This window comes from Ptychodera flava, chromosome 11, assembly GCF_041260155.1.
Source record: "Ptychodera flava strain L36383 chromosome 11, AS_Pfla_20210202, whole genome shotgun sequence".
Lineage (NCBI taxonomy): Eukaryota > Metazoa > Hemichordata > Enteropneusta > Ptychoderidae > Ptychodera > Ptychodera flava.
The window spans coordinates 12,411,880-12,428,331 of record NC_091938.1 but is presented as its reverse complement, the minus strand read 5'-3'; the positions used below and the strand labels follow the sequence as shown (position 1 = coordinate 12,428,331).

Below are 16,452 nucleotides of genomic sequence, written 5' to 3'. Positions count from 1 at the left end.
AGAGAGAAAAACGTGTATTGATTTGTTGAATTTTCGCAAAGGGGGCTTTGTGATGGAAATTAGTCTGAGCTAGTACCTTTTCAGCTGGTTGCGAAGTGCTAGGTTATATATAAACGACTGTTGGAACCGGGAGAAGCAACGTTGTCCCTCTTACATCTCAGTAGGATATTTTGCAACATCATTGAGTTCGCCGTCATCATCGGCTCTTTATGATTTCGGGGCCATGGCTCTCAATCGGCATCTTGGATCGTACAACCTCGGAAACTACAGCCTGCCAACCACGCTGGTTTCTTTCTCCAAGCAAAGTCGATTCGAGAACAACAAATGTGTCGAGCCATATTGCGAAAATGGTACGTGAAATTTCTGTCTCTATCTCCGTGTCAAATATTCTCGCTCTTGATTGAACCCTGACTTTAAAGTCTTCTTCATTACTTTTGCTTTCTTGCCATCGTTTGAAAATACCACGTTGTTTAAAGTAATGTTTTCGATTGTTTTGGTTTGATTAAATGCACTTTTTGAAGTTCATGAACAAAAAAATGTAAATTTTAAATTCCAGGATATTCCACGTTGTTCTTTAATTGAATATTCCACGACAGCTTTGTTTACGGTTGTGTTGTTTTGTCATTTTGTGTGGATCAGTTTACTAGTATCAGAATACATGTCGGTTTCAAACGGTTCGTTGCTACTCACGGCGGATCGATGTCAATTAGCAATACATGAATCCCATTCATACACGGCTATTTTTACCTGTTGAGCGTTTGACTGAGCGTTCCTGTGCTGCGGATTTTCGATGTTTCAAAGCACGTGCACTACGAAAAATTAAACACGCTATTACATAAAGTGCGTATGAGAAACAACACGCCTACATGCCACGTAGCTTATAAGTACACGTACAGAAACACAGACACATAGAGAGATAGAGACACACAGACGCAGTATCTGTTGCCGGACGCACTATACCACTGCACTGGGGTACTGACTTTTGACATTATGGCGTCCCCTCTCTAGTTACAATTACCATGACGACGTTGTAGTAACAGAGGGCCGGTCAATCTCCGGCGTATTGAGTGCGGTCGACGCGTAATGTTACTTTCACCAATGAACCGTGGAGACTTAAGTTCCTAAAGATCCTGATAATTTGTAAACCGATACGTTCAGCAAACGTCAAGTCAAAAAAAATCTGAAGGAACCCGTTTCGAGAAATTTTCATGGTGGTCGTATTTGCATATGGAGAATTCTCAGATGTAATTGGACGGAATTACGGTCATTAAAGAAGTTCACATTCGTGTTTCATAAGTAATTAATTGAAATAATAAAAATGACAAAGTTGTGGTGTACGAAAGTCTATACTTCACATTGACAAGGGAGACAGTTCCCTCGAAAGAAGAGTTCACGAACTCTACCGAATACGCATGTCTGGTAAAATGCATGAACAAATGGACAGGTGCATCATTGTTACCTTCACCGACTCAGCGTAATTGTCATAGCCTTGATTCGCCAACAATAATTGGTTGAAAGACACGGTACCTCACTGAATTTACGTCCGGGTGAGTGAGGTCAGATGCCCTAGAAGGAATGAACAAAGCCCATCATGGCGAATAGAAAAGAGATCCACAGAATTGACCTCGTCCTCAGTTGCACGCATGAGAAATTCCTCACGTTCGAACTGATCGACAGAGCTTAAGCTTATAGATTTTCGATTTGAAACAATACTCGATAATTCATTTGTTCAAATACTAAACTGATATTTATTGACAGGAGCTCATCCGTGCTCACCATTCAAAGAATTTGATCGATAACATCCGATTGATAAATGTTGTTTTTTTTCGAGGGCTGACTTAAGTCTTGCCTACAAATATGTCGCATTACTTTTAAAGTTCCCAAAACGTATTGTTTAAAGTACTAAAAACCATTCATGTGCGAGACTTTCTTTTTATTTTCATTTTTACTGATAGTTTGAAGATAGTATAAATGAAATAAAAATTGCACCCAAGGGCGATATTAATCGTCGGATGAGCGACGGTTCATGGCCCGGGGGCGAATTTATTGTCCTTTTGGCGGCTAAATCGTATATCAGTAAGAATATAGCATTTCTCTTCCATTCGATGTTCATTTCACGTAGCGACACGAGAGATCGCAGGTAAGTCTGAAATGTACACGGCTGTGTTGTTTGACAATTAGGGGTAATCAAAACATCTCGGTGTACACAACCCGGCCGCGCTGTGAAACTCGACAGTCATATATCACCGGCTCTGGTGTCAAAAGTAACCAAATTGTGCAATTGAGCCGTCCCCCAATAACATATCAGCGACGGAGGCGGCGACTTCACTGCGCCTGTTATAGCCTTAGTTACCGCTGCCGGGCACACAGTGAACTCTTGTAGCTGCGGCGCCCATGTAGTCTCCGAAGATAATTTTGTGTTTTCTGTTTTCCTTCACTTGCTCCGACCATGGAACTTGAATCAGTGGTACAAGACAGCTTCATGGATTTCAACGTAAGTACAATACATAGTAAAATCGAACGCACTCAGCAAATTTCTCTTTTCGACGTCGAGGTTCTCAATGGCCTCGTTGCGCGTGATTTAACTCTCAAATCACAGGTCATTGAGACAACTACACGTCCGTGCCACGGCACCCGGCGTTTACCATTTTTCTTGGTTGCAGTTCTTTCGTGTTCCATCGCTGTATTATGTTTTACAGACTGGGCAAACATAGAAACTTAATCGAGTCAATTTTGTGGAGCACAGTCTATTAAACAAGCGTTTGGAGTTGTTAACAACAGGTGCCGACATACCTGTGTTGTCGGGCGCAGGGCAGCGTCATTGATCAAAGGTTTCTATGCACCTGACGGCATAGGGTCACACGCAGGGCCGATTAATCACAACAGGTTCCTGGAGGCTAGACTCAAAAGTGTGTTGTCCTCTGCAATCTAACTTAAACTCCATATTCAGAAACGTAGAGTCTCCGGTAATGCTACCATACATTTCTTTCTACATGTCACTTTCGCCACCGAAAGTGTATTTTTAAAAATTTTGCTGAACGCGGAAGGTGGTATATCTCTGTGGATGGTGGATCAACCTAAACCCTGCGCAAGTCCTTTATAAATTTCAAATTTGCGAAAAGACCAGAACTTCAACCTGTCCGTTGGTTTGGAAATTTGTTGGGTTTAAAAAAAGAAGGGGAAACGACAATTGTGTAAATGTGTAGGACATTAACATTGCAGTCAACCTCTTAAAGAGAGAAATGTGTCATTCATCAAACGAGAAAATTCCTCTCTTGGGTACTATTGTGTAAGGCATTGAAGGGAAAGTAATCGAACGAGCCAATACCACATCTCGTTATAAACTTTTAAGTGTATTCCTTGCGTCCTGTACAATGTAAGAAGGTCACGCACAAAATTTATTGTGTACAACGTCACAGATACCTGCTGTATAGTAAGAATCTACTGACAAAACAATAAAGTTATGGCTTGAACATTTTCGTTTAACCTTACAAACCACCTACAAGGTTTTTTTTTGGTAAAGTTGGTTATAACCCCATCAAGTTTTTTCTATGAAGTTGTGTCCACATAACATCAACGTGTGACGTCAAACCTTCTTGCTGATTACGGGGCCCTTTGTGTTGTATGTTCTTGAGTACCACGTCTTTCAATAATATCGTGTTTCTGTTTTTATTTCTTCTTTCTTTTTTTATTTCTTATATAAACATCGAGATTGCGTGTTTTGTGACGGAGAAACGTTGATGTTTTTTTCGTTCTTTTTGCAGCTTTATATGTCAACTCTCTATGGATGGGTTCCGCCATCGATGAAACCGAAAAGACACGAAGTAAGAACACAAATATCAAATTTTGTATTTGGTTTTCAGTGTTGAAGCACACCATTTAACTGGTGCAGCTACCTTTTATCGCTTAAAACCCACTCCTAAAGTAACTTTCCCCACTTGGATTTTATTATTATTATGATTTTCACTTTCCTCCTTGCTCACGTTATAAATCCTACCTACCCTAAGTAACTTATAATTTATGCACTTTGGTGGGTAAGTTAAGCCACATGTATTTCCAAAAACAGAAAAAACAAACATTCAGATATACATACGAGTGAATGCAACTTAACTACGACGACTTTGATAGCAATTCTTGCTTAAAAGGCGTAAATATTTATCAATGACGTTCGGTGCAGTCATACGTGAAAAACCACCTGTTGATATCATGGCAATTATAGTTGAGTCTATGACCCACGATCCTTAAATCGCCGTTTTGCAAACGAGTAACATTTCTAGGAATCGCAAAGGAAAGGGGAAAATAAAGATAACGTGCCTCCATGACAAGTTACGTTTTATCACGTGTGAAAATAAAATACATAGTAAATTGATAACCAATAATTATTTTGTTTCCATCGCTGTGATTATATTTGTGGATAGCACATAAATTATTTGAATGTCGGTACTCTAAAAAAGATTTACATGTTCATGTAGGAATTAATTTGCCTCCAGTGAGTAAAATAAAGTTATCTACGATTGATAAAAAGTAAAAAAAATATTCTGGATGTGAAACATGAAGGCAAGTTTGGAGATAAATTTTGATAAATGCATTACTTTATTGATAATTTCATCTCTGATGAATTTCACTTTTGGTGTCAATATCACTCCTCTTGTTTTATCACAACCAATTATCCACTGACTGATACGAAAAAATATTCAAGGAAAATGTGATTACACATATCTCCTCCGTGACCTCTAACACGACTGTTCTAACGCACAATTGTTTTGAGGGGACATACTGGCTGTCAGACTATTGTTCAATTTTTCACAGTGAAGCATCGAAGCATGATAAACTGCCTTTTTTATTACGTCTGCCTCCATCAAAATGGCACTATTGTATCGATCATCCTTCCCCATTGACTAGATGGCCATCTCTTCTTCTCCGGAAGCGGGTATGACCATAAGGTCTGCATGTATGACGTAATCGCTAACTACGAACAGTGCGCGTTTGTCACCCTTGAGAATACGACAGCACCCGGAACCCCTTTGCCCTTCGCGTCATTCACTATGGCAACAAGAACCAGCGTCCCATTCGCACGCTGTAACAAAACGAAACTTATTCCAATCCATGGTCAGATCAACAACAAAAAAATCGGTCTGAGGACTAGGGGAGTATGGCATAATTTTGCCAATTTTCTGTATACTTTGCGATCGAGCCCTGCCCGCCGGAACCTTTACTCGGACCCCCCCCCCCCCGCCTCCAACAAAAACCCGGCAACTTACTGCCAAACTAACGAACCACTCTACCATGGATATATATTTTAAATATCCAACAAATAGAAGTAAAGTGCATAGCAATACGGATGAAAACGAATGTCAGTCACTACAATCTGTTATTCACTGGCGGCCCACATTAACTGGCAGATACTCGTCAATAAGCCTGAAGATACATTGTAAAACCGCGATAATCTGTTACAAGTATACGTATCCGATGGCACATGTTCAAGATCATGGTATAGGAGACTCAGTTTCAGAACGATTTCAGGATGATTCTCATCCGTCCAGGGTGTGTCTCTTAAGACGCACTTGGAATAAATATTTTAGAGTAGGCCTACTGTAACAGTTACCGCTACTCCTTGGAATTTGCCATGGTGTTGTTTGGTGGCCTGAGTTTGTCCAGTAAACACGATCGCGAAAGGACCTTTGACGACCCTATGGGAAACACTTGGTGTCATTGCTACGACGATCGTTCGACAGCGTGTAAACTTTAAAGCTGTAAAACTACTTAAGGTTGCCAGACGTAACATGCGCTGCTGTTGTAGCGGTCAATATTGGGCGAAGAAAATAATAGGATTGGTTTACAACTTGAATGACAATTTGGAGCGAAGGAAGGCTTAATTAGTAAACTTAATGAACTTTCCAAAGAGATTCGGTTCATCAGAGCCACTGCTTTACGTCATAGACTTAGCAAATATAAACAAGACTTTGATTCGTTACTGGAAAACATGCCAGGAATTGTTCAATCGCCCATAGTGTCTTTAACTCAACAACAAAGATATTCAGATCTGACAACACACACTTCGCGTCAGATTTACATCATCACAGCAGGTTGGTGTGAGTTCAGAACGCTTCCTGGGGTAAAAACAACCGAAGTAAAATCTTTTGACAATATTCTATCTTAAATATATCCCGGTTTTTTCCCGTTGACTGCCAAAGTAAAATCACCATCTTTGAATACATTCCCAGGGAGTAGTCAGACCCCATATCAAAAGGACAGGGTTAAAAGACCTTAACCCTTTCACCACCATGGTTTGTCCCAAATCCATTGTTTTCTATGGTAAAGTTGGACCTGTATACAGGGAACTGGGGGTGAAAGGGTTAAGGTGGTTCGCGCCTGGAAATCGGACATTCCTCATGGGAAATTTAAAACATTTCCTTTCGGAATCAAAAATGAAAGCAGGGGGTCACTATGCAAAATTTGTTACTATAGAAACAAAGAAGCCAGATTAACGACACTTGAAATTTGAAAATAGCCCCATTCCTGTATTAATTCCACGGGAAAATTGAAATTTCGGAATTCACAAAAACAAGGCGGTGAAAACTTTGTTATTCACTCCATAAGCGTCAAAATGGGCCGTCACAAATGGTATTGTAAAAGTTTGAACGTCCGAATATTTGTCCCCAAGACGCATTTTACCTTTAACACTGAATAGTGTAGGCCTATAGTCCGAGGACTTAGACTCTCTGTTAGCAGTTCAGTAGACGAAATAATGTCTGCAAGTTCCGATCACAATTTTTTCCGTGTTATGTACTTCATGATTGTAAAGCCCTGGCTTAAACAAATTTTGAGTTTCTCAACATATTAGAAAGCGTCGTGTCCCCACCCCACCCCACATGGCAACATGAAAGGTACTCTGTACGTAAATCACAATCTGGGGTAAAAAATGACATTCGAAGAAGCCTATAACAGTCTATGAATGCATGATCGACTAATTCTTCGTGTTCAAACATCTATGCTTTAAGAACGAGATCGGACTTTGGCGTTTCAAATCCTCTTGGTACTATCAAATTGTTTACTTTTGTATTGTGTGCATTGAAGATCGATAAAATGCCAGAGAGCTGATCGCCAATTTACAAGCTGACAGCCAAGGGTGATAAGCTTATCCCCGGATAGATTCTCGTTACGTCGTCGATAAATGATTTACCGATGTCCGTGATTGTCTCGTTTTAAACTTTTCACGAAAAGATCCTCACAAGTGTTTCAGTGATCTTTACGTGTCTGGGTTTTCAGTCCACACCAAGCAGTGAAAGTACGGTATGTAGGCCGATCGATACCGATCGATCTCCTCCTCAAGGCAAAACCAAAACACGCTGAGTGAAAGGTTTCATCGTGATCGACGGGAGAGCGAGCACGAGAAAACGCGAGAACAAAACGCGGAGCCCGAACCACGGGTACACAACGTCCAACATGGCGGACAGTTGAGCGTCGTTGGATGTCATGGCAACCATGACATGAAGTCGAACTTTGTACAGAGCACAACCCGAAGGCAATGTGATAATTTCTGTCTTATACGGAATCTCTATTTCTATTCATTGTCGAATGTCGTAGATTTATAATACCCTGTTGCAATGTAAATTTGCCAAGTATGTTCAAATGTACTAGGGGCTCTATTCATTAGTGGAAAGTCGATATCTCAACGATTACAGGACAATCAATGCCACATTAAATTTTTCAAGATTCATTTTTGATAGAAAAATTCAATGTCATGATTGTTCTTTTCCTAATTAACCAGTAAGGTTTAGAGTTAGGTGCGACCCGCATAGTATGTTACAATGAAATCAACGATATGAAGGAATTGTACTTATGATCAATTGATTATTTTCAATGTATTTCTCATTACAAAGTCAGTCCTTTTTAACAATTAGGCAATTGTATGATTGCTAGTATATAAATAAAGCTAAATCACAAATACCTTCTAACCGCTACACACCAATACATCTTATCCCCTTTAATTCATGGCCTACTATCGTTACTTATCTAACCTTACCCCTTGCACCCCCTCTGACTCCCTCCATGACCCAGTGTGCGTGTGTTTTATCCCCTCCAGGGCATCACCTTTGAACATGAAAATTACGTGTGCAGAGGTCACACGGCGGGCTTACCGGTGAGTGGTCTGTGAATAAACATGAATTAAACATATATCTACAGTTACATCGATATATTCACACACAGACACATAGATACGCACACAGATACATATATACACACATAGAGTCAGATAAATAGACAGATACTTAAAATCATACACATGTATGTATGTATGCATGCATGCATACATACATACATACATACATACATACATACATACATACATACATACATACATACATACATACATACATACATACATACATACATACATACATATACATACATACATACATGCATGCATGCATGCATGCATACACACATACATACATACATACATACATACATACATACATACATACATACATACATACATACATACATACATACATACATACAGACAGACAGACAGACAGACAGACAGACAGACAGACAGACAGACAGACACAGACAGACACAGACAGATGTTGCTGATTATTTTAATTTCTTAATTATCACACCTTTCCACGTCTTACAGAGAAAAAAAAACAATACTAAATCCAAAATGTGTCTTATAATGAATAAATACCATGGCGGTCGACTCCTCCAGGATCTGTAGATAAGATACTTGTCGTTCACCTCTCATACCAATAGTCAGGAGAAACTCTTTTACGACGCTGAGAGTATCGTCTGTTGATGGAGTCACTAACTGATGCACATAGCTCTTTCCTTCATTACCAAAACATCACATACATATGCATGTATTTCTTTCCTCCACTGGCAGCCCAAGACGTTAGAAACGGGCAATATCATACAACTGATCTCACGGGCAAGTGGCAGATATGTAAGAGTACATTCAAAAACGGGGAAAGTCGACGGCTGCGGCGCACCATCAGATCAAGGTGAGGGCATATCCGTGATTAAATAAAACACCTCAGTATTCGTTTAAACTCCAGATTCGAAATTCAAAAATTTTATATGACATATTAAATTTCACTGACGAGTTTGCGAGTTTGCAATATTCAAATTGCCCGATGGTTCATGAATTCTACGAAACTCAGCATCTAGTTTATGAACCACAACATGGCACTATTCGTTTATGCAAAGTTTATTAACTGAGTGGTTTTCCGGTATGCAAATCATATGGTAATGACTCCATGATCCAAAATTGCATATTCATGTACATCGATCGGCTTCTGCACTGTATAAAATTCAGAATCTCTGATTAAATTGACAGCGTAAAATGGATAACAAATATTATGAAATTACGAATAAAAATGTCTACAGTATGTGACAAGAGGTCTTTTACAAAATTTAATGCAAATTTGATTTAAACGGCAAAAGTACTCACTATTTTATTGATTGAAATCGTCGTGTGGGCGAAAGGTTAAAGTCAGGTACGCCAAGCGTACCTGAATTTTGTAGCATGTAGCTTCTTATCTGATTGGAGTGCAGAAATAGCCTGTTCGAATTCAGTCGTAACCATTAATGCGCCCTCTTCACCAACTTTGTTTTCTCCTTTCAGCAAAATTTATAGTACAGAAAGTAGGAGATGTCGGAGACAACCTCATCACTCTTCGAAGCTACGTAAACCCTGTCAACTACTTAGCTCTAAAAAGTGGACATCTACTGCCAACTGTGAGTACGAGAGAATTGAGAAACATGTTTTAACAGCGAGAAATTATATTCTTGGAGGAAACAAAACCAAGCAAACAAACTAAGAAGCCGTATTTATTGCATCGGCACAGATGAAATGCGCATACAAAACAATTTCAAAAATTGATGATTTGAAATTAACATTTACAACAGCATGCGTTATAAAAGTTCATTTCAAATGCTTGGAACGATTAATGATACAATATTTTATTCATCTTCCAGGGCCGAGGAGATAGCACCTGTAGATTTCGTTTCAACGTGGTAGCTGGAGAATTCATGACATTTGAGTGTGTGCATAATCCTTGCCGGTTCATAAGCGTCAGCGAAACGGGATCCGCTAAACCAATGAAGAGAATACATGCCAAGAAAAGTATAAATGGGCACTTTCGAATAAAAATTACGGTAGGGACTGCTTCGTAATGGTAATCGATTCACATGTGACATTATTTGATCAGTGAAAACAATATTGTTATTAAGATAGTTTGCGCCTCGAAATTTTAAAGACTTAAACATTTGCGCAAAATTTTCTCAAGCAAACTTTCAACAATTTTCTTCCAAAATCAAGAATGAAAACCAGGGGTCACCGTGAAAATGTTGGTACCAGAGAAACAAATTACCTAATATTTAACAATATTTGAAATTCAAAATGGCCGCTACCCCTGTGTCATCTCTATTGGGAGAATGAAATTTTCGATTTTCACAAAACTATTACAAAGGGAAAATTTTATTTACCCCATAAGCTTCAAAAAGAGCCCCCACAGGCGGTAGGCCTACAGAATAATGTGAAACTTTGAGAATCCGACTATAAGTCCCGAGGCGCATTCTACCTTAAATAATATACTGTATTTCATTTTCTGCCCTTAACATTGAATCGCGTTCATCTCAAGTCTAGCCCCATTAAGCTGTTATTCAACTTGACAATGAGAGATTTAAACATTTGTTCAAACTTTCCTTTAGAAAACTTTAAAGCCAGCTGTTTCATAATCAAAAATACAAGAATACAAATGAGGCTTCGACGTGCAAATCTTCATGCATGTAGTGGTCTCTGCTGGGGGCGCTGTCGCTTCCGCCCAGCTCCGGGCGGACGCGACAGCGCCCCACCAGAGAGTCTAGGTCACCGAGACTATACATGTAGTAGAAGAACAAGTTACCAAAACTTTACCGGTACATGGATTTAAAATATAAAGTAAACAATATACACTGTAATTACTGCAAGAGGGATAATTGTATTTTCGAATGTCACAGATGTAAAACTATTGGCTCAGGCTTCAAAATGAAAAAAAAACCCATAAGACCAGGAAAGTATTATTAAGTGACCGAAAAACAGACCTGGAGGTGCATTTCTGAGCTCAAATTTACTTTCCCTTAACAGCGTCGTACGACTTTCTCTGTCTGTTTCAACAAACGTGTGCGTGCACACCTTGCGATGGAAATTAGTAATTTCTCACAAGGAGATATGAAAGGGATGTAACAAATTTCATTTGTTTTGTGTTTCTTTGTATATTTCACAGGGTCAAAGCCACGCCATCTACGCATACTGATGTTTGGCATGTGCTCTTCAACGAGTGGTTGAAAAAATAGTACTAGTCTATACTATCCTAGCACAACTGCCAGCAAAACTACAACTCGATATAGTCCGTCCAAATGACATACTGGTGCAACCTTGGTAAATGATTCCGTCCATAAAATACGTGATATACACAGGGATTAATGAACTGCCGCTTAAATCTTCGCCAACGTTGAATAAAAAATCGTTAAAAAGTCACCAATTCTTTGGTTGGAGCCAACTCCTGGGTGGATCAGAGTGGAGGGGCTGTGGTGAAACTTTGTCAATAATGATGTTTTGTCGCCATACTGTTTTCGTTTATTATAAGCTATCTGCTGCCAAGATTTTTTTTCGCGCGCACACTCACGTTTAATGCGTTTTGAATAAACTGATTTATGATCAGATTCGTTTCGAATCCCAAATATCGTTGATTTGAATATAGACCCTCAGTCTATAGGGTCTATCATGGATGTACAAAACATCCATGGATCTATATTGCGAAATATTCAACGGGGCATCGAATTTCCTATTTGCACGCGCACAGCATCTCACGACTTATTTCACTTGGCGTTCGTGCACACTCACCGTCACTACTCAGCACGAGAATTTGATAACACGTAAATTTTCTAATGCAAGTGTGTGTCACTCACAAAGCGTTTGCCTAGAATTTTACATTTGAACGGTCTGAATGATATGACGTCACTTGTTTCCTTGGTAACGCCGTGACGTCAGCCAAGACCTGAAATTTACGATTGCTAAACGTTATCACAACAAAGTTGTAATTTTATGGAGTTTTAATTTTTTAAGGAAAGTGATTGAATGCGCTGTGAATGGTGTGTATCTTTTGGTGTGAGAAGCATTTTGGTTATGAAGTTCAAATCAAACATACTGAGCATCGATTTATACGGAGCGATCAAGAGCAGAACAGTTGCAGGGCAGAAAAGAGTGTCTCCGTCAGCAACATTCAAGAAGTGGTGTGGCTGTAAGTTGATGACGTCAAAATTTGTGAGTACTTATAGAAGCAGCAGGTGCATGCGTATTCGGCGTCTGTTATGTCATCACATTATAGCTGTACCACTTCTTGAATGACGGTCCATCAGGCATACTGAACACATTATGTCGAAAGAGAAAAAAAAAAGTTGAACTTCAATGTGTAGAAAAACAAATCAAACAAATTAGCCAAAAGACAGGTACAAAAAGACACAATAACCTTCAATTCTCCCTATTAACGGTAAATGTTCGGACTTGCCTGTCAAAGACAGGTGTTAGTTCGTTTCGTAGCCCGTGTACACAGGTGTTCAGGTATGACTTCATGCAAATAAGAATTCGGAACTGTAATGTGTGGACTGAATTGAATCATAGCTGATGGTCGAATGTATACGAATGACTTGTTATATAGCATAGATTATATCACTCATATCAACATTTACTTAATTGCTGCATTTTTGTGTTTTATGAAGGCAAGGCAAGCTCAAAGTACATAATAAAGATTGTTTTTGAAGCAAAGTTTGAGTTTTTCCTCTTTATTCATATTTGATGTTTTCATAGAAATACTTCAATATATAGTTTTCACGATGATGATAATTTGTTTTGGTCACTTTACTATTGAAAAAAGTAAAACATCATTTCAAAAAAAACAAAAAAACAAAACACAACAAACAAACAAAAAACGGCATCGGAAACGAACAAATCCTCAGGTGCAATTTATCTATAGGTATTTAATGGTGGTATAGGATGTAGCGAGATATTGGTACGTATGGACATTGAGACCCTGGTATGGAGTTTGCTGGGTATGCATCGACGATTAGGAATACAAAACAAAAATAAAGGCATGATGAAAGAAGACACCTATAGATAGCAATTAATACTCTCCCATTCTATGACGAATGAATGTTATCATGTTGATATAGACTGTTTCTGTTAATAGAATTCACTCAGAGAAAATTACACACTATGCGTCAACACATCATATGTAGCTTATAGGCCTTTAATGTAGAAATATCACAGTGGCAAATTAATGACACCCAAGGTGACTTACTGTGTCTGATACTTTACATATTGAAATTATGACCAATAAAACCCATAAAAATGCTCAGTTATTAATCTGAGCTTAGTATTTCCAGTTGCGTCACATGAAAATCGTAATTTTTTTAATACGGAAAACACCATTCAAAGCGCGGTGTTGAAAAATGTCGGTTAAGATTTATTCATCGACTGATCTTACCTGTATCCAAAATTTCATTCATTTATGTATTTAAATACAACTTTGTTGCACAACTAAGGCGCCAAGAAGATTACTCAGGAGTGAACAAGGAGCAGGGCACACTGAGGGCGCTGTCGGTGCTCACCTGCCAGCACAAAAGGTAGACCAAAAATATACATGTAGTAAACGTTTGAGAATCCGAATATCTGTCCTCGAGGCGGTTTCTACCTCCCTACTCTCAACGGGTTGACATTACCATATCGAATTTCGTAGAAAGTATGCTAAATTTTCGTTGATTTTGCTGTTTAAAGTTCATTTTGATTTCAAAAATATTCTCGCCAATCCACATCAAGTCTGAATTACTCATTTGCACAGAAGAGAAGTTTAACAAAACAAAACTTGGTAAAACATATGACTTTGATGTGTGAGATATTACTAGATCATCATCAAGCAACCGCCGTGCGTACACGACTGGAATAAAATATTGACGCTGCCGTTCTGTATTACTTCCAGAAAAGTTCTTTTAAAGGAAATTAGCCTGGGAAGCTAAGTTTGTACATCTTTATCTTTTGTTGCCATCGTGGGCGAAAAATTGCCTTTACTTGGATTATAAATTGCTCTACTGAAAGTCCACACGTTAACAGCCGTGCCCGCTGACGCATACGCTGTGCTGCTGGCCAAACGGAAGCCCAGGCGACTCAGGTCCGAGAATAGCTGCAGTCTGTTCAGGAACAGCGCCCCCTCGCCTTGATTCAGGTCACAATGTATACCCTCTTCTTCGTACTTCTTTCTGATGTCAGACCTTCGCATTCCGGACTTCATAAACCGCTGGTTAGACTTGTCGTAAAATCTTCCGATTGATGGAAGGCACTTCAAAACGTTATCTGACGAATAAATAATCCAACCGCATTGAAACTCGTTCCTATGGTATTCAATTTCGACGAATTCCTGAGCTGTCGTTTGCGGTGTCATCATCTTCGACAGGATGGGGATTAATTCTTTAATCTGATAAAAGTCTGCTTCTGCAGATAAAGCGGCGAGATTCTTAAAGTCCTCTGGCAAATGTAGCGACGAATTGCGAAGAAATTCCAGGATATATTTGAACATGTCTCCATTTCTGTCGATGAAATAATTGCCGTCGCTATCTCGTAGGGATGGAATGCGGCCTGAAAACATGGCGCCCAGCATCGAGTCTGCATGACGAGTTAGAGTTGAACGTGTTGTCGTGTACAGTGTCCCTCCTACATTCAGATTGACGATTTCATCCTTTGGTGGAACATTAAGGACTTCTCCTCCGTCCATCTCCCATCAGTTGTGGTGTTTTATACAATAACGGATTATTCACGCCAAGGAGAGAGTTCTACTGTGAAAGAAAATAAAGAGTAGCGTAAACTTGAGAAACGACATTGGTGTTCACTAGTAACACAGTCAGCAGACCTACGCTACTTGAAACTGAACTTTTTGGATAAATTTGATCAGTTTCCTGCTGATATAGTCTTGATTGCATGTGTACCCCCGGGACGTGTACATGGATACTTACGCTATAAATCAGTTGATGTCGATGGATGTTGGTGAAAGTCATGTCACCCGTTGAGGGCGCCTTCTATTAACGGAAAAAGTTTGAAATTTTCACTACAGGAATAACATCAACCCTGATCGTGAACACCCGGTTATTCCAGTACAAACTTAACAGTCATTACCAATTTGTCATTACGACAATTGTCAGCATTGTCGGCGAATTCTTTACAAAACTAAAGTTTACAACAATTGAAAAAAATAATTACTGAGTTTGTTCATCAGCAAGTCCACCAATGTAATTGTATTTGGTAATAGAAAACAACAAACGAATAAACGAACGAACGAACAAACAAATAAACAAACAAAACTAATAAACGTACATTACATACACTCTGCTGGCTTTTTTGGGGGGGTTTCTTCTGTACATGTTTAGTGGTAATAAAAATGTATTTCCACGTATTTACAGACATAGGTCAAGGAACAGTAGTTTCATTAAAGGGAAACCGTGGTCGGAACTGCGCCTGTGAGAGTTTCTTGTTTACAAACAATGTATTTCGTGCACGATATCTAGATGCACCTCATCATCCCCGTCATCATCATAGCTGCAACATTTAAATTATACGATGTAGATAATGGCAGACACGTTTTAACTTTCATCATCGATCACCATCGTATCTTGGATGCAGTGTTTACATTGGTCGTGTGGGTCCCATACGACCTTTGAGCACAGTTCGGACGACTGTATCCCTTTAAATTAAAACAAAACATATCGTGCATTTTTATTTCTTTAGTCCACGACAGTTTCTTGTCTGTTGTCCAGTGAACAGCGCACAATTGTTTAAACATGTATGGGTAGCAACTCATTATAGACGGTAGTTCAAGGGCAAGGGCAACTAAAGTATCTCACAAACGAAAAGAACGTCTTGAAACTTACTCACACTACGCTGACTCTAAACTGTTTTCTTTCATAATCATAAATAAGATCGGTTATTCATCCCGCATTTTCTTATCGAAATTACATCGAATATATGGGTGTTTTAAATAAATGGTATCAATGCTCTCAAAGTTCTATGTTCAAGTTCCTTCGATTTCCATAAAAACAAAGTAACTTTAACGGGGTTTCACCGTTTGAGAGTTCGGGATCGGGAGTATGTCTCCGAGGGGCATCACCCGTGTTCAGGTTGTTAATACGAATAAGACCTCATTCTAACATTCTTCATATGCAGTCTAGCATGCCTTTGAATGAACTATGCACAGGGCGCTTATTTTTCAAGTCTCTCAGTCTTCCCCTCCTGTAGCGACAGCCAGCCATACGATAAATTGTGTACCAGAGTCTTTTTTCTACATAAATATGCAATGTGACGTAAAATTTTGAGCGGGGGTGAAATTTGTTCACGACAGCCTTCTCATTACAATTTGATAA

At 39.1% G+C, this 16,452-nt stretch overlaps 2 protein-coding genes across 4 annotated transcripts; one reads left to right on the top strand and one right to left on the bottom strand.

The window, feature by feature from the left end:
* Positions 1-100: 100 nt before the first annotated feature.
* On the top strand, positions 101-12,805 carry LOC139143515 (uncharacterized). 3 transcript variants are annotated; one of them, XM_070713915.1, is made up of 8 exons: positions 103-350; positions 2,466-2,494; positions 3,765-3,824; positions 8,087-8,143; positions 8,891-9,008; positions 9,632-9,744; positions 9,985-10,164; positions 11,274-12,805. In XM_070713915.1, exons 1-8 carry the CDS (start codon positions 224-226, stop codon positions 11,301-11,303), a joined length of 714 nt encoding a protein of 237 aa, XP_070570016.1. In that variant the 5' UTR covers positions 103-223; the 3' UTR covers positions 11,304-12,805. The 3 variants fall into 3 exon arrangements, with proteins under 3 accessions (XP_070570017.1, XP_070570016.1, XP_070570018.1); XM_070713917.1 differs by lacking the exon at positions 103-350 and adding an exon at positions 2,085-2,140; XM_070713916.1 differs by lacking the exon at positions 8,087-8,143 and having other exon boundaries at positions 101-350.
* A 1,252-nt stretch (positions 12,806-14,057) lies between these two features.
* On the bottom strand, positions 14,058-14,813 carry LOC139144347 (BTB/POZ domain-containing protein KCTD6-like). The gene has a single exon (XM_070715048.1). It carries the CDS (start codon positions 14,811-14,813, stop codon positions 14,058-14,060), a length of 756 nt encoding a protein of 251 aa, XP_070571149.1.
* Positions 14,814-16,452: the final 1,639 nt, after the last annotated feature.

Coding starts and splice junctions, on each gene's coding strand:
- LOC139144347 (XM_070715048.1), bottom strand. CDS start 14,813: ATGGACGGAGGAGAAGTCCTTAATGTTCCACCAAAGGATGAAATCGTC.
- LOC139143515 (XM_070713915.1), top strand. CDS start 224: ATGGCTCTCAATCGGCATCTTGGATCGTACAACCTCGGAAACTACAGC. Junction 3,825..8,086: donor TGAAACCGAAAAGACACGAA/GTAAGAACACAA, acceptor TATCCCCTCCAG/GGCATCACCTTTGAACATGA. Junction 9,009..9,631: donor CGGCGCACCATCAGATCAAG/GTGAGGGCATAT, acceptor TTCTCCTTTCAG/CAAAATTTATAGTACAGAAA.